Raw genomic sequence first — 16,102 nt, forward strand, 5'->3', positions numbered from 1 at the left:
TTTAAAACGTTAGAAAACATTAGAAACCCCTACTTTGTACTTTTTCATTGGCCACTTTATTAGAAACCCCTTCTTATCTTACAGTTACTGACTGTGGCTCGTCTGTTGGCTGCTCACCGGGGGTCTTAGGTCTTCTTTTGTTGTTGATTTCTTGTCTTTTTACTAATTACTGATTATGTAAAGCTGTTTCGTGATAAATCCATTTGTTATGAAAGCTATACAAAGAAATCAGATTAGATTAGATTTGTTACTGTGGTTGATCAGCCCTCCTCAGACCGTCCTCTGATTGTGATAATCCTTCACTTCATTTTGTTTATTTATTTTTTATATACAGAAATCAACACAAAATATCGGCTACCTGCATCCATACACTCCACCATATACAATCAGACTCTTAACAAGTGTTAAACTGAAAGTGGAGGAGAGAGACCACACAGCACAGAGGCGAGTTAGAGCCGGGATCTCAGATATAGTCCTGCAGTTCCCGGCAGCATGTCAGTAGCTGTAGCCATGGACAGCTCTTCATGCGTCGTCTACAGTCTGACCCGGAGAGGGGTCCTCAGGTCTGTGGGCATAAGCAGGCTGTGAGAAGTGGTCTCTCACCCACACCACAGTCTTCAGGTGAAGGCTCAGCCTTGGAGGAGCCATCCGAGGCCCGCTCTGTGACCTTTGACCTCAAGAATGTTTGCGTCTCATCCCGGACGTCCAGACCAGCAGAAGAACGGCAACAGCACAAAGACTCCTGGGAAATGGACACAAAAAAGTTCAGCAGTCTGCTCTACAGACGGACAGGGTATGGAAGCACAAGGTGGGTGTTTCCAATAAAGTGGCCAGTGGGTAGCTCTGACCTGTTTATCCTCATTATGCATTGTGGACAGTTTATCTGTAATGTACCTTAGCTGCTCCTGTGGACACACTCGGGGACTTTGTGCCCCAATTGCTGCCAAGGTTACCTTTAGTGAAGTCAGAGAAGTTCTGATGATGTTAGACACCATAATCATGCAAGATTAATTCTACACTCCACCTGCTGCCACATCCCATTTCCAGCGGGATGCACGCTACTTATTCATAATTCATCTGTAAACAAAGCTCGCTGGCACGGCTTCACTGCGCCCCTCATTTCAGTCCCGCTTCTCCGCTTTCGCCGCTCCTCAGCCGTAACGCGTCCACAAATGAGCTGCTGCTGAAGAAAGCCTGCTGATGAATGAGCCACACTCAACTGAACGAGCTCATTCCTGCAGAGACGATCGTACGTCCTCAGAGTTAGTGCAGACCACCAGACGCTGGCTGATAAACTGAACACACACAGAGCTGGTGGTCTGGTGCTGGAGAGACTGTAAGAGGAATGGGCCGTGTCTGTAAAGAGTACGGCGTGTTCACAGTATGGGCCCTCAGGGACGTGTGTGAAGTCCTCAGTCTACTGCTTAGCAAAAGAGTTCCAGTCAGAGTCCTTTAACCCAAAATAATGAATCGTGGAACAGAACTGAGGTCAGAAGCTCTGTGGGCGGAAAAATAATCGAATACTCTTAATGTTAATATCAGAACTTCAAAAGGAAGCTGTGTGGTTTTAGGCTGAGTGTGAAATGGAACAGAGCCTGGGAGAGTTCACTGTTTCAGATGTTAGTTTATGTGTTTACAGTGAAGAATCTCTGGCGTGTTCGATATGAGAGCTCGATCATCCCCAGCCTGATCAGGAACCTTCTAAAGTCTAAAGTCTAAAGTTCTGGAACGTTGGAGCCGTCATTTATTAGAAGCAGGTGATCAGACGGGCTGTGTGTGTGTGTGTGTGGGGGGGGGTGTTCTTTTAAGACAACCAACAGACTTGGCCTCTGATGTTACCTGGAAGTGTTTCTGGAACCTCTGGCTGACCGCGTACAGAGCCAGGGGATTGATGCAGGAGTTCAGCGAGGCCATGTTGATGCCGATGTAGTCGAGAACCAGGAAGATGCTGCAAGCATAAAGCAAAACGTTGTACTAATGACAGCCAAGAGCCTCTCTCTCTCTCTCTCTCTCAGTCTCTCTCTCTCTCTCTCTCTCTCTCTCTCTCTCTCTCTCCAGTCTCTCTCTCTCTCTCTCTCTCTCTCCCAGTGTCTCTCTCTCTCTCCCAGTCTCTCTCTCCCAGTCTCTCTCTCTCTCTCTCTCTCTCCCAGTCTCTCTCTCTCTCTCTCTCTCTCTCTCCCAGTCTCTCTCTCTCTCTCTCTCTCTCTCTCTTTCTCTCTCTCTCTCTCTCTCCCAGTCTCTCTCTCCCAGTCTCTCTCTCTCTCACAGTCTCTCTCCTACCTCAGCAGGTCACACCTGCCAGGGTCTTCCTCGTCATAGATGGTCAGCTTCAGAATTCGACTCAGATGCAATGGAAACCAGCAGACGGCAAACGCCAGAACCAGACAGAACACGGCCCGGGCAGCTTCCCATCTCTGTGAGGGGGGCAGACCCAACAGCACCATTACTGAGCTTACCCACCACAACACACAAAGGGTTACACAAGGGTTCAGCAGTTAAGACAATGCTGCTACCCCCCCCCTTCTCCCTGAATAGAACAGAACCCAGTTTACATACGGACCAGACCGGGTCGGGATGTAGGGACGTGGTAAGGTGCTGAAAGCACTCTGAGCTGATGTTCAGCTCCGTTAATGTCTGTCTCTGCGTGTTTCTCGGTTGGATTCCCTGGGCGGTACATCTTCCCCCTTTTCACACTTACCTCACTGCACAAGCTCTGCTCCACTCTGCACCACCTAAAAGCTGGAGGATCACCTCTGAGGTGGAAGTGTGGACCTGCTCACTGTTCACACTTTCACATCAACCCTGCATGTATAGCGTAAAGTCCCTGTATCTCCATTTCCTCCATAACATGCTCCTGGACCGCAGCATGGTCATTAAGTCTGTGTTTGTGTATTTGTACTACGTACCTGTTTCAGGTGGTGGGTCAGCTCAGAGCGCCCCCCCCTCTCCCCTCAGCATCTCCCAGCTCATGCGGCCATAGAAGACTGCGGTGCAGACCAGAGGCATGAGGAAATAAAACCCAAACAGCCACCAGTCCTTCACTGCTTTGTAGAACTGTGGGGAGGAGAGGGAGGCTGTGAGGAGGAGGGGTGGACCGCTGGTGTTGGGTTTTACCTTCCATTTTCAAAAGAACTCAAAAGTCGCACAAAAGTCAAATTACAGCCAAACTGCTGCTTAAATCTGCAGGTCTGCTGCTGTAGAGGCATAGAGCTATAGACCTAACTAGGAGTTGGAGTAATGGAGGGGGTATGGAGGGGGTATGGAGGGGGTATAGAGGGGGCTGTGGGGATGCAGACTCTTCCAGCAGAGGAGGAAAGTAGCTGCACTGAAATGCATTATTTATCAGATCTAATATCACCTTCGGTCTGAGGTCCCCTCGGAACAACGGGGGAAGAAGAGGCCGCTGCAGATACAGAGCTTCAGTCTGGACAGCAGCTTCTCTGTCCCTGGTCATTAAAGCAGTGATGGACAGACAGTACACACCCCTTACACATATACAGTATAAGTACTGTGTATAATTCGCTTGTTAGCAACATTAGCCTAGCGTCGCTCCGTGTACACTGAAGAAGCGCACGTCAGATATGAGCTGTTCCTCTAATGAAGAGCAGTCGCTGTACAGATGCTCTGACATAGGTGGACAGAACAGACTGGGCGGGTTTATCGAGGGCGAGGTTGGACCGCAGGTGATGGACCAGAGTGCGGTTCTGTTCATTAGCATGACACAGACTGAGACTCTGAGAGCAGGCCTGCATGTGTGTGTGTGTGATGTGTTCGGTTGTATTCAGACGGAGTGTGTCGTGGACTGGAGTGGAGGAGCAGATGAGTTGCCGACGGTAACGGCTGTCTGACTGTTCCGCACAGTGTGTCCTCTCTAACTGATTTCAGACGACTGTGTGTGAGGCGGGTGATGGAATCACACTGCAACCCCCTCGCTGAGGAGCCGTGTGAGGAAGCCCCGTCCTACTAATCTTCTACAGTTCACTCAGCAAGAGGGGAATTTCGCTACACCGAGAGCAGCGAGGGGAGAACATCAGGAGAACGTCTGCAGATGGATCCCTGAGACCAGCTGAAGGTAACGAAGCTCACAGGAGCAAAATGCTGAGAATCTAAACCTGGTGGTTTGTAAGAAGCTGGCAGTAAAGAGAAACCCCTACACTACCCGACACCAAACCCCAGAACCACTAAACCAGCACAAACCCCCAGAACCACTAAACCAGCACAAACCCCCAGAACCACTAAACCAGTACAAACCCCCAGAACCACTAAACCAGTACAAACCCCCAGAACCACTAAACCAGTACAAACCCCCAGAACCACTAAACCAGTACAAACCCCCAGAACCACTAAACCAGCACAAACCCCCAGAACCACTAAACCAGTACAAACCCCCAGAACCACTAAACCAGTACAAACCCCCAGAACCACTAAACCAGCACAAACCCCCAGAACCACTAAACCAGTACAAACCCCCAGAACCACTAAACCAGTACAAACCCCCAGAACCACTAAACCAGCACAAACCCCCAGAACCACTAAACCAGTACAAACCCCCAGAACCACTAAACCAGTACAAACCCCCAGAACCACTAAACCAGCACAAACCCCCAGAACCACTAAACCAGTACAAACCCCCAGAACCACTAAACCAGCACAAACCCCCAGAACCACTAAACCAGTACAAACCCCCAGAACCACTAAACCAGTACAAACCCCCAGAACCACTAAACCAGCACTAACCGGGTTTACCTTCATGAACGGTGAGGCCTGCAGCGGGTGCAGCAGACAGATCCTGAGCTGCTGTCCTTTATAGTCCATCATAATCAGATCAAAAGCCACAGCCTCAGGGACGGCCAGCAGTGCCGACCCGGCCCAGATTACACATAGCTTACAGACCGTCCACATCGGCAGCCGCAGTGCTCTGATCACACTCCTCGACACTACGACTCGGTACCTAACAGAGAACACACACATCACCATACAGCTACTCTTTAACTCGTGGCCAAAGAGGAGCCCTAGGGTTCTTCAAAGGTTCTATAAAGAATCACGTACAAGAGCAAAGAACTGTTCTGCTCGGATCTCTGAAACTGTAACGTTACAGAAAAAAGAACAGGCTCTACCCTCGGTTTCGGGTTCTATGATGATCGTACTGACCTGTCGACACTCAAAGCACACAAGCTCAGAACCGTGATCCCCACTGACGTTTTCTGGACGAACGGGACGAGTTTACAGACCACGAGTCCAAACGGCCAGTCGACTGCCAGCAGCTGAAACACCAAAACTGAGACTTTCAGTTCATCACAAATCTTAATATTCTACTTAAAAAAAGACCCTGGACTCATGATCAAATAATTAAACAGTCTCAACAGAATGACGTTATGTTCTCAATTCAACTTCTTAACTCAACATTATTAATTATAATTTATTATAATGTCTTATAATGTCTTAGTCTTATAAGTCTCATATTTGAATTTATGAATGTATGATGCATCGTGTTGAAATCATAACTCATTTTCTCAACATTTTAATGAGACTCTTAATGAGTGAGGAACAGTACAGTACAGTTAACTCCGAGTTATGAGTCAGTAAGTCATTATTTGATCTGACAGACACTTCTACACACCTTATACACATTGACTGGAATATCGATGACAATGTGGACGATGTCTCCCAGAGCCAGGCTGGCGATGAGGATGTTGGGGCCGTTCCTCATGCACTTGTGTTTCTTTATAATCCGGAGTAAAGTCACGTTCCCAACCATCCCGAACAGGAAGACGAAGCATGACACGAAGGTGTTGATGTACTTGAAGAGGTTCTTTACCCTGGTGGGGCCGCTGCACATGGGGAGCGGCGCTGGTCTGCTCGGACCCCTAAGCCACGGGTTCGAGCTGTTGGGGGCGCTCTTTCGGTCTGCTGTGAGGTTCTGGGATGGTGGAGCTGCTCTGAAGGATCCTTCAGACTGAACTGCAGAGAGGAGCACTAACAGACAGCACAGTGACATCAGCACCATCCTCATCTTCTCCATCTCTGCACTCCACCTGCAAAATCCACAACACCTCACACTTCAACACCTGTAGTAGAAACTGAGAGATTCCTACTGGATACTTTTCAATAAAAACAACAATAAACTTTAAAAATGCTAAATAAATCTCACCGTTCACTGCTCCACTGCTCCACTGCTTCACTGCTTCATATCAAACACTGCACCTTTACAGTCGTACCTGTGTATACACACACACACACACATATACATATATATAGTCCAGAGCTGACTTGGCCACGCCTCCCTATAGCAGAGTGTACAGCTAGCGCACCTCACTCGCGTCACTCAGTGAAGCCCCCAGGCCGCTCTCTCACTCTTCTTGTGGTTTTCAGCCCAGCCAGCTCACCCGCCGGGGGTCCGCTACCCGAGCTAACAGCTACTGGAGCTGCAGTGAGTAAGGGCTAAATCACCGCACTGAAAAACAGCCCCCGCTTCCCACAGCTGAATTCCAGCAGCTGTCTCGGGACTAAACCCAGCCATGATCCCAACTTTGCGTCTGACTGATGTTTCAGATGTGTTGAATCATTACTCATTTCACTATGGAGTCTCTGTTTAAGGGTGTCTCCAGTGGTCCTCTTTCTGCAGCGTGTTGTAAAGTGTACGTGCTGATCTCTGTGTTCATTGATCAGAATTCGGTTTCCGTGTCATTTGCTGTAGAAACTAAGGGCTGAACTTTGGCCCAGAAGTTAGACTAGCGCTTGAACAGGGGGTCACAGGTTCTGCACAGAGCGCTGCCTCCTTCAGTCAGTACACTCCCCCACACAGGCTCTCGACCCCTCTCCCACCTGACACCTGGCCGACTGTCTGGAGTTCTGACGGCCTGTTTGACTCACTGTTTGGGTCTGAAGCCCTGAAGCTAAAACGAGGCTGTTCTTATTAGCGCACAGTGCTTCAGCTTCACACGCCTTTACCTGCTGTGTGGAGTTTAATGGTCATTAGTGCTGTTTAATATCACAGCGAAAAGGAAAAAAAACAAAGATAATAAATGCTACATGTGGTCATTCAGTCATTTTTTCAGATTTCTAGTTAGGATCTGAATCTTAACTCTAAGTATGAAACTGAGTCTGAGTGTGTGAGAGCGGGCAGCCCTGGAAAGTCCAGTGCAGAAATGAATGAGGTTTTGGTCATGGACCCACACACGAGCTGTAAATGTAGAAAGCGTAGGAGATTGATGTTATGGAGACTTTCAGGATGTTGTTGTTTGTTTTTATGTAAATGTGAGTGATTGTTATGACCGCTGCAGGTGGAGAAGGCTGGAGAAGATCGGACATGGACGGAGCACCCCAACACCAGAATGATCCTAAAAGGGTTTCAGAATGATCTCATTTACATAATCAATAATAGTCATTATCAGTTATTATCAGTAATAATCAGACAGCAGGTGACCAGAGAGTCTACTCTGCATCAAACTATACAGCTACTGTTTATTAAACAATAATAGAGGGAAAAGGCAGTTTTACCCTGAATGTTTGCGTAGCTTTAACAATATAGCTAGCTATGAGGCTATGTAGCTAATAACTGGGAGCTACCAATAGCCATGCATTTTAGATTAAACAATATTTATTGAGGAATAGTTCAGCAAAATCTTTCTAGATTTATCTAAAATACAGTTAACCAGTCCACACATTTGCTTCTTTAGCTATAGCAGTGTATCTAGCTACGAATTTAGCTAATGTAGCTAGCTAGTCCTAGCTATCTAGCTAAAATGAAGCTACCAGATAACACAGTCCAAACTACTTAAGCAATAAACAATGAAGAATAAGGTAAAAAAAAAAAATCTACATTTCCCACAGTTTTTCCTCAAGTAGTCAACACCTGTTCATTCCTTAGCATTAGCATGGCTTAGCTTAGCAATGGAGCTGATGCTGCTGTAGCTAGCTAGTGTTAATTACTGGAAGCTAGCAGTTAGCATGGTGTACACAGTGTACATTAATCCATATGAATTCCATAATATTGACAAAAATATATACAATTTCCATAGTTTAATCTTAAATGTAGTCAAACAGGCAACACACTGGCCTCTTTAGTTTGGGCAGCATCGAGGCTAATGTAGTAACTATATATACTGAAGAACAGCTGAATAGCTTCAGTTTTACCTCAGATATCGCCAATTACCCAATATAATCCCCTTTTAATTCCATTATAATTCCATTGTTTGTAGAATTATAATGCACCTAACTACACAATCACCAAAATGGAAGTAGTTTGTATTAATTCCATTATAAATCTGTCATCATGAACAGTTCTCTCCTTCTCTTTAAATTAATAATATTCATTTTGAAGTATATTTAATGTTATTTCTGATTCTTTTTCTAGGAACAGGCCAAAGAGCAAGAGACCCATCAGACTGAAGCATGGATTGCAGAGTACAAATTGTTCACCTCTCTGAATTCAATTTCTATCTGATTCTTTCTTATAGACACATATTAATAGAGCATGTTCTAGATAACAGAGTCATACAGTGTCAGAAACCACATAAGCAAGTCTGTTAGAGATAACTGAACACCTCCACAGGGTTCGAGGCTTTTTCTAATTTTCCGTTCCACCTTAAATGATGCAGCAGTTACGTTCTGGCATCTGAGGCCTGAGGCACCAGAAGTAACTGCTGCTCTATTTAAGGTGGAACAGAAAATCGAGTGATACTACACTGTCCTTAATGAGTCTGTAAACACTCTCCCACTCTGTTTACTGTCCAGAGTAGAGTCACAGGAACCGGACTGCAGGGTTGTCACCACGGCAACGGCCAAAACCCAGACGGATTGGAAGTGGGTGTGGCGGAGGAGGCTGGTGTGCTGCTGGAGGGCAGGTGTGTCATCAGTGTGTCATCATCACACACATCGTGCTCACTCAACAGCACTGGATCATAGTGTTGTAGACTCTTGATCTGGATGTGTAGAAGAGTCTGAACAGATCTGCTCCAAATAAAACCGTAAACAGCTGAAAGCACAGCGAGTGCTAACCCTACAGCTTCCCCCACAGGCTGGGTTACAGGACCAGACTGAGGGGGGCGCTGTAACAATCACTAAACAGTCTGGTAAATCCATACCAAACTCTATTAATTCACCACAGTTCTATACTGTTTGAAGCAGACCTGCTTTTCCACCTACACACATATCTCTGTCCAAATACTTATGACCAGTGAAAAGAGGCTGCTTTGTCACTCTCCATTTATTTTACACCACAAAGTAAGACAGCATATATCAGCCCCATCAAACTCCACTAGATTTTATTACCATCACATCTACAGTACACTCCTGATCCACCTGGGTGCAAGACAGCAGCTGGGGGGGTCTCTCACTGTTTACTCTGGGGGTCTTAGTTACAGTAGCAGTGTGTGAAACTACCTCCACCATGTTTGGAAGCTGTACTTTAGCCTGGCTAGCTCTCACTGTGAGCTGAGGCTGACCTGCTATCTGCTTCTAAACAGAGATTTTAAGGAGATTGAGATAATACAGGGGTGAATTCTGGGACCTCTACACACACCTCAGTCATCACACACACTCACCATGAACACACACACTGTTATGGTGCAGACACAGGGGTACAGTCTTCAGGGGGAATCTGAAGCGATATCTGTCCCACTGCTAGGAACACTGGTAGAAGGTGTTGCTATGGGAGCATGAGAAGATGATCAAAGGCACGTCTACTGGAAGCCGTTACATTTCACTGTAATTTAGTGAAATATGTTCAGTAATTGCTTTTCTGTTTGTTTTATTAGTTAAAAGAGATTCTGAGGAAGTGCCTCCAAAGCCAGAGGACAAGCTGCAGGTAGTTCTGGACGAGCTGACTGCCAGCCACCCTGAGGTAGTGTATCTACAGTACCATGCTTAACACGCAGTTCTCGCGCTCTCACACATTTTAGGAACCGGTCCCAGGCATTCTCCATGTGCTAATGAACACTACTGTAACTCATAGACAGCGGCACCGGAGATCCAAACATCTGCACGTTTCCCCCTTTTTCCTGCATGAACACACCTGCTTTAAATAAAGGCTCACCCTCCAGATATCTGCAATCGCTCAGTCTTCTGGAAGCACATATATCCTGTTGTCTTTTAGACCCAAGAGGCCGAATGGACACCTAGTGTTGGACCTCCAGCTTTACTGGCCTACAAGCCTGAGTCAAAGAAACCTCTGCTTCATTTGAAGAAGGTAATTCTTCCAAAGGAACCAACACTAATAAACCAGTGCCTGAAGAAGAATCTCTGAGATTTATCATCACTGTGTTCAACACTGAATCAAGGTCCCATTGGTGTCCAATGAAGAGTTCTCCAGTGACCAGATCACCATTAAGTGTGACCACTGTCAGCAAACCACCAAACCATTCATCAGCAGAGAAGAACTAGAGAACAGCCCAAACCTCGAGCAGGTACAACACACACTGGTCCTCCACCTTTCTGATGTTCAGTTTCTAGCCTTGTCTAGATCTTCATCAGTGGTCAGGTAGATACTGCAGATCTATTGAAGTGGCCACACATTAAGGGTTTCTAATAAAGTGGCTAGTGGGCAGCAGCACATTTGCTATTTTAGTATCCATTATAATGCTTTGTATGTGTGTGTGTGTGTGTGTGTGTGTGTGTGAAGCTGTTCTGCTGTACCACAGCCCGGACCATGAGGATCTTCCTGCTGGATGTGGAGCGCTCCCTGGAGGCTGTGGAGATTAACAAGAAGATTGATGTTAGCGCCAGTCCCCCGGTTTCGTCCGAACTGGCTAAAAGAGCGGTGAAGGGCCGGGCTGATCAGAGGTCAGGCACGGTGTGAAAACAGTTATCTGTTATTATTCTCTTCCACAAGTTATATATCCAACACTGAGAGCTCAGGTCATTCTGTTTCAGGTTAAGGGAATGGGACCTAATGCCATTTTCCCACAACCAGAACCGCGTTCACTCCGGTAGGCCTCAGACTGGTGGAACACACTTTCAGGCTACTGGTTTAATGTAACCATGCACACAAAAAAGCAGCATCTCAAAGATTTTACAGTATGACGGCTAATTGCTTTTTATGTCTTTACTTTCACTCTCCTTCTCCATGAAGGTTCGCGGTTCATCACCATTTCCTACAGACTGTCTAATGAAGTCTGGACCAATCAGGAGGAGCCTCTGCATCTGCTTATGGAGGATAACCACACTGCCAACACATCAGGAGCATCCTCAGAGCACAGAGCCCTCCACTGACCGTCACAGATGCACTGAAACAGAACGTCCATAACCGCATTATGGCTAATTCTGATCTTAATAAATGACCACTTAAATGTCTTGCGTCTTGCATTGGTTCACACCACTGTGAGACAGACAGCACCCACACCTACCACCCCGTCCCAGCACCCAAACCTACCGCCCCACACCACATCCCATCCCTTTCTGTGTCTTTTCAGAGGTGTCCTGTGTGTCATGAAGTTTTCCACTTTCCTGGTTCTGTTTCCGGGCGGGACCGGAGTGGTGCTGTATCCTCCCTGCTGGAACAAAACACACTTTCCCTGCTTCTCTTTTAACACTGGAGTAAAATAGACTGTGTCCTCAGGACAATTTACAGCTCTGAAAACACACACACACACACACTCTCTCTCTCTCACTCACATACAAAACACTCTCTCTCACATACTCACACACACACACACTTTCTGTTTTTCCTTTAAAGCTGTTGATGTCAGATAGAGACTTTTCAGCTCGAGCCAAAAGAAACTCAATTTATGTTCTTCAGAAGTGTTCTAAAAGCCTCCCCCGGAGCGGCTGCTGCTCCGCTCTCGCCGCGTCCCTTAACCATATCAGTTACCCCTGCAGCGCCGCGCCGGCTCTAATCTCCTCAGCAGAGGCCGCAGTCTTCATCTACATCGTAATGGAGGATAAGCAGGAGCGGGCCAACACAAGAGCCATCTTCACATCCAAAGGCCGGTCGACCCACCATCCCAGTGGCCTTATCTAGTACATCGCTCACCACACAGCGGATCGTACTGGAGGAACCAGATCGATATGCATATTCAGTTCTCACACACCAGCTGGCCGGAGAGAACTGCTGGAACAGAACACTTTAAAGCGTGATCAGTAATCTCTAATAGACATGATTGTGTGGTTTGTAACACTGTAGGACTCTCTGTTATCTAGAACCTGGACCTGCACAGGTTCAGCCAGGTGTGTGTGGCCTTAAACAAACACATCAGCCTATGGATCCACAACCAGCGGCGTGTTCACCTCCGAAGACTACGCTTCAGCATGGGCTCCAAGGTCTGCTCTCACACACCCTCACACACACACACAGTGTTCAGTTGGTATAGAACCTTAGGTTCTAGCTGTAAGCGTGAGAGCCGACACACTGACTGAATGAGTCGGACTGAAACACTGCGCTGCTCATTCTGAGATGTAGCGCCGTAACCACTGATATATTTAATATAATAGCAGCTCTTCTGCTGAGGTGGGATGTGATGCTGATAGATGTAGGATGATGTAGGATGATGTAGGATGGAGTGAACGGGTACAGACTTCCAAATCTCAGAGACCAAGCTGTCCGGCACTGAACTGTACAGAATGCTAATCAACCATAAACCGATCATTTCTCCTAATTATTGACTAAAAAGAGCATTGCAGATAATGCTGTGTGTGTGTGTGTGTGTGTGAGTCAGCTGAAGGATCCAGTGGTTCGGAGTGCTGACTCTGTGCACACACACTTCTGTTTGAAGCAGCTCCATGTCCGTTCACTCCTCAACACACTGCTCACACTCACGGCCCTTCCTCAGAGCGTGTCGTCTGGCCCGCGATGCCACACTGGCAGCAGTGTGAAAGAGGCGGTGCCTGGCTTCACATTTATCAGAGGAGACGGGCGTTAAGGCCTCACCCTCCTAGTGTCAGGAACGTTGCTAGCACTAGGGGGCGCTATGAACAGGTGGGTTAACTGGCAGTGCCAAAGAAATGATTTTAAAACAAATAAAAACAAACTAAACTCAGCAGGATCATAACTGTGACTGGGAAAGACTGAAATCTGCTCAAGGGGTGCGTCCCAAATCCATCCCTACACACTACACACTTTCAGCATGTTCCTAAAAGGAGCAGATCAGTGATCCTGATTGATCTCAGTCGATCCATTGAGATAGGTTGGTTTACGGCAGGAGATGCTAGGCTAATGTTGCTAACAAACACTAGACTTAGATCGTCACCGATCTCCTCTTCATAAACACGCCTTTAATGTATTTATTTGCCTCAGCTGTGTAGCGGATTGAGCTGCCTGCAGCCGGCCTGCTGGACAACAGCTCACACAATATGCTCAGTGCTCTCTGGCCTCATAGACATCTGTAGGCAGAGTCTGGACCAGTAGCAGGTCAGGTGGGTACCCAGACTGCCCCAGTAGCTGAGGCACCAGAACACACTACTGCACCATTTGAGGTGGATCTGAATAAGATCATAATAATAACGAGAGGCTGAAGCGCTCGGCCTGGTTAAGATGCGGGAGTATAAACACAGAAATGACGAGTCTGATTTTCTGCCTGAAGAGGAAGCAGCAGAGGGAACAGTCTGAGGGCCGTCTGACGGTTTGATTAAGGGGTGTTTTGGGTGTAAATGCAGTTTGGCTGGGTGGATATATGCATGTGTGTTAAGCAGCCTTCACACGCTGTGCTATTCTCTCAGATGGTGGCTGGCTGGAGCTCGGGTTTGTCGCTGGAGCAGCTCGAGGGTGATCTGGATGCCGTCCCGTGTGAGTGCTGCCAGCGAGCGCGAGACACTGCGCCAACACGCCAACAGCTGGCACACACCAGCCGGCCAGAAGAGGTGAGTGACAGCGAGAGGAATAAACCCCACCAGATGAGGAGCACATTCATACATATGTAGTGTGTGTGTAGATGTGTGTATATTTCTGGAGTTTACTGTTTTATATTTGATAAATGTTCCTTGTGAGGCTTGAGGATTTAAATCTCCTCTGTTTCACTCGCGATCCCTCAGATTAAAAACACACATTATAATTCAGCTCCAGAAACCCTAACCCTAACCCTAAACCTAACCCTAACCCTAAACCTTACCCTATCTCTAAACCTAACCCTAAACCTAACCCTAACCCTAAACCTTACCCTATCTCTAAACCTAACCCTAAACCTAACCCTATCTCTAAACCTAACCCTAAACCTTACCCTATCTCTAAACCTAACCCTAAACCTAACCCTATCTCTAAACCTAACCCTAAACCTAACCCTATCTCTAAACCTAACCCTAAACCTTACCCTATCTCTAAACCTAACCCTAAACCTAACCCTATCTCTAAACCTAACCCTAACCCTAAACCTAACCCTAACCCTATCTCTAACCCTAACCCTAAACCTAACCCTAAACCTAACCCTATCTCTAACCCTAACCCTAACCCTAACCCTAAACCTAACCCTATCTCTAAACCTAACAGGGTGGGATTCTGCTGGAAGAGGCTGCAGCTCATGACCCGTGGAGTGTGGAGATGGCTGTTGGCCCTCAGCCGCTGTACAGAGGAGCTGCCAAAGCGCGGGCCGAGAAAAGGCGAGAGGTTCAGCTCTCTGGGTTCTCTCTTGGATGACCCAATGCAAATCTGCGTGGACCAGAGCACAGACACAGCGTCCACCAGTCGGCCGAGAGCTGATCTACTGCCGGAAATAAAACAGGGTTCATCCGCTCACCTCAGTCATTAGCGCCACCGCAGCGTGATTTAGCATTGCGGTTGGGAAGACTGCTGGCTGAGCAGCTAGCTGGAGTTAGCAACGAACATGCCTAATTCTGTCTCAGCTGAGACGCCTGCTGATCTGCTGTTACACTCCGAGCAAACTAGGGTGCGCTGTGACCTCCTCTACAAATCTGAAGACGCTTTAGAGGCGACGAGCGCCGGGATTAAAACACATAGTAGACTATTCGGCTAATAAATGTTAGCAATGCAAGCTAATTAACATTATCGATGCAGACATGCTCATTAGCAGTGCTGGCTAGGAAACATTATAGGGTTCTACACCAAGCAGCCATAACATTAAAACCATCATGTAGACCATTGAAGGTGTCCTGTTGTGGTGTCTGGCACCTCCTTTGAGTCCTGTAAGTTACAAAGTGGGACCTCCATGAGCGTCAGTGAGCGTCAGCGCCCATGAACGTTCTCATTGACTTTACCTTCCCAGCCGAGAATGAAGCAGAATTAAAACAGCTCTTCCTGGTTGATCGATTAATGATTGATTGGTGATTGATTGGTGATTGATTTGAGGGTATGTAGGCATTGTAAAGCAGTGGTGGTTGAACATGCCGCCTGTGTGGAAGCTGGTGTTGAGACACAGCCTCTGCTGCTCTCTGAAACCCAGTCTCTCAAAGAGCATGAGGTACGGTGTCGGAGGACGAGCAGCCCTTTGTTATTTCAGATGACTGATGTGATGTGGAGGGGAAGAAGGCTGCGGTTTCAGTGTCATGTCTCTTTAATGACAGATGACGGATCTCCGGTAGGCCATTAAACTGACAGAGCGACGTTCTGAAATGATAAATGTCCGTCCAGGCTGAGCGAGTGGGCGTCCCAGAGGTCATCACGCAGCCTGTACTTCTCTACCAGCGAGCCAAGTGAGTCCACAGCCTTTATTTCAGAGAGGATCTAATGCTGGAACATCCACAGCTGCAAAAGAACCTTTAACCAGGCAGAGAACAGCAAAGAAGCTCCCAAAATAATCTTTAATCTAGAGCTGTCATTCACAATAACTCCTTTACTTGGCATGATTATCATCAATGACAGTAGTATTATTATAAACTCATTAGATATTCAAAAATGCTCTCCATAAATGGAAGCACGCATCAGTCGCCATGACTACAACAGATACAGCCCATAATTTATCTCCTATCCAAACCCACCAGTGCAGCTACACGAGTCTTCTGAGTTCTATATGGAATGATGATGATGATGATAATGATGAGGGTAAAATAGTGAATAGAGAATCTGAACTAATGCAGTTCTCTTTAGGGACTACTTTCTGTAGCCGCACTACACCCTGCAGCATGTATCCCTCCACCATTTTAATGATCTGATTTTAAAAGCAGGTTCTAGAGCCGAACTCTTCTCAGAACTCTGGTAGAACCGTGTCTCAGGCATCAG

General features: G+C 47.0%; 1 protein-coding gene across 1 annotated transcript; it reads right to left on the reverse strand.

Moving 5' to 3' along the window:
* Positions 1–404: 404 nt before the first annotated feature.
* Positions 405–6,022, reverse strand: ednrbb (endothelin receptor type Bb). Its single transcript, XM_072686750.1, is given in 9 exon segments — positions 405–409; positions 604–742; positions 1,840–1,948; positions 2,281–2,414; positions 2,907–2,936; positions 2,938–3,054; positions 4,747–4,951; positions 5,152–5,264; positions 5,621–6,022. Coding segments are annotated over 9 exon segments (1,254 nt in total).
* Positions 6,023–16,102: the final 10,080 nt, after the last annotated feature.

The sequence above is a fragment of the Salminus brasiliensis genome, chromosome 8 (assembly GCF_030463535.1).
Source record: "Salminus brasiliensis chromosome 8, fSalBra1.hap2, whole genome shotgun sequence".
Taxonomy (NCBI): domain Eukaryota; kingdom Metazoa; phylum Chordata; class Actinopteri; order Characiformes; family Bryconidae; genus Salminus; species Salminus brasiliensis.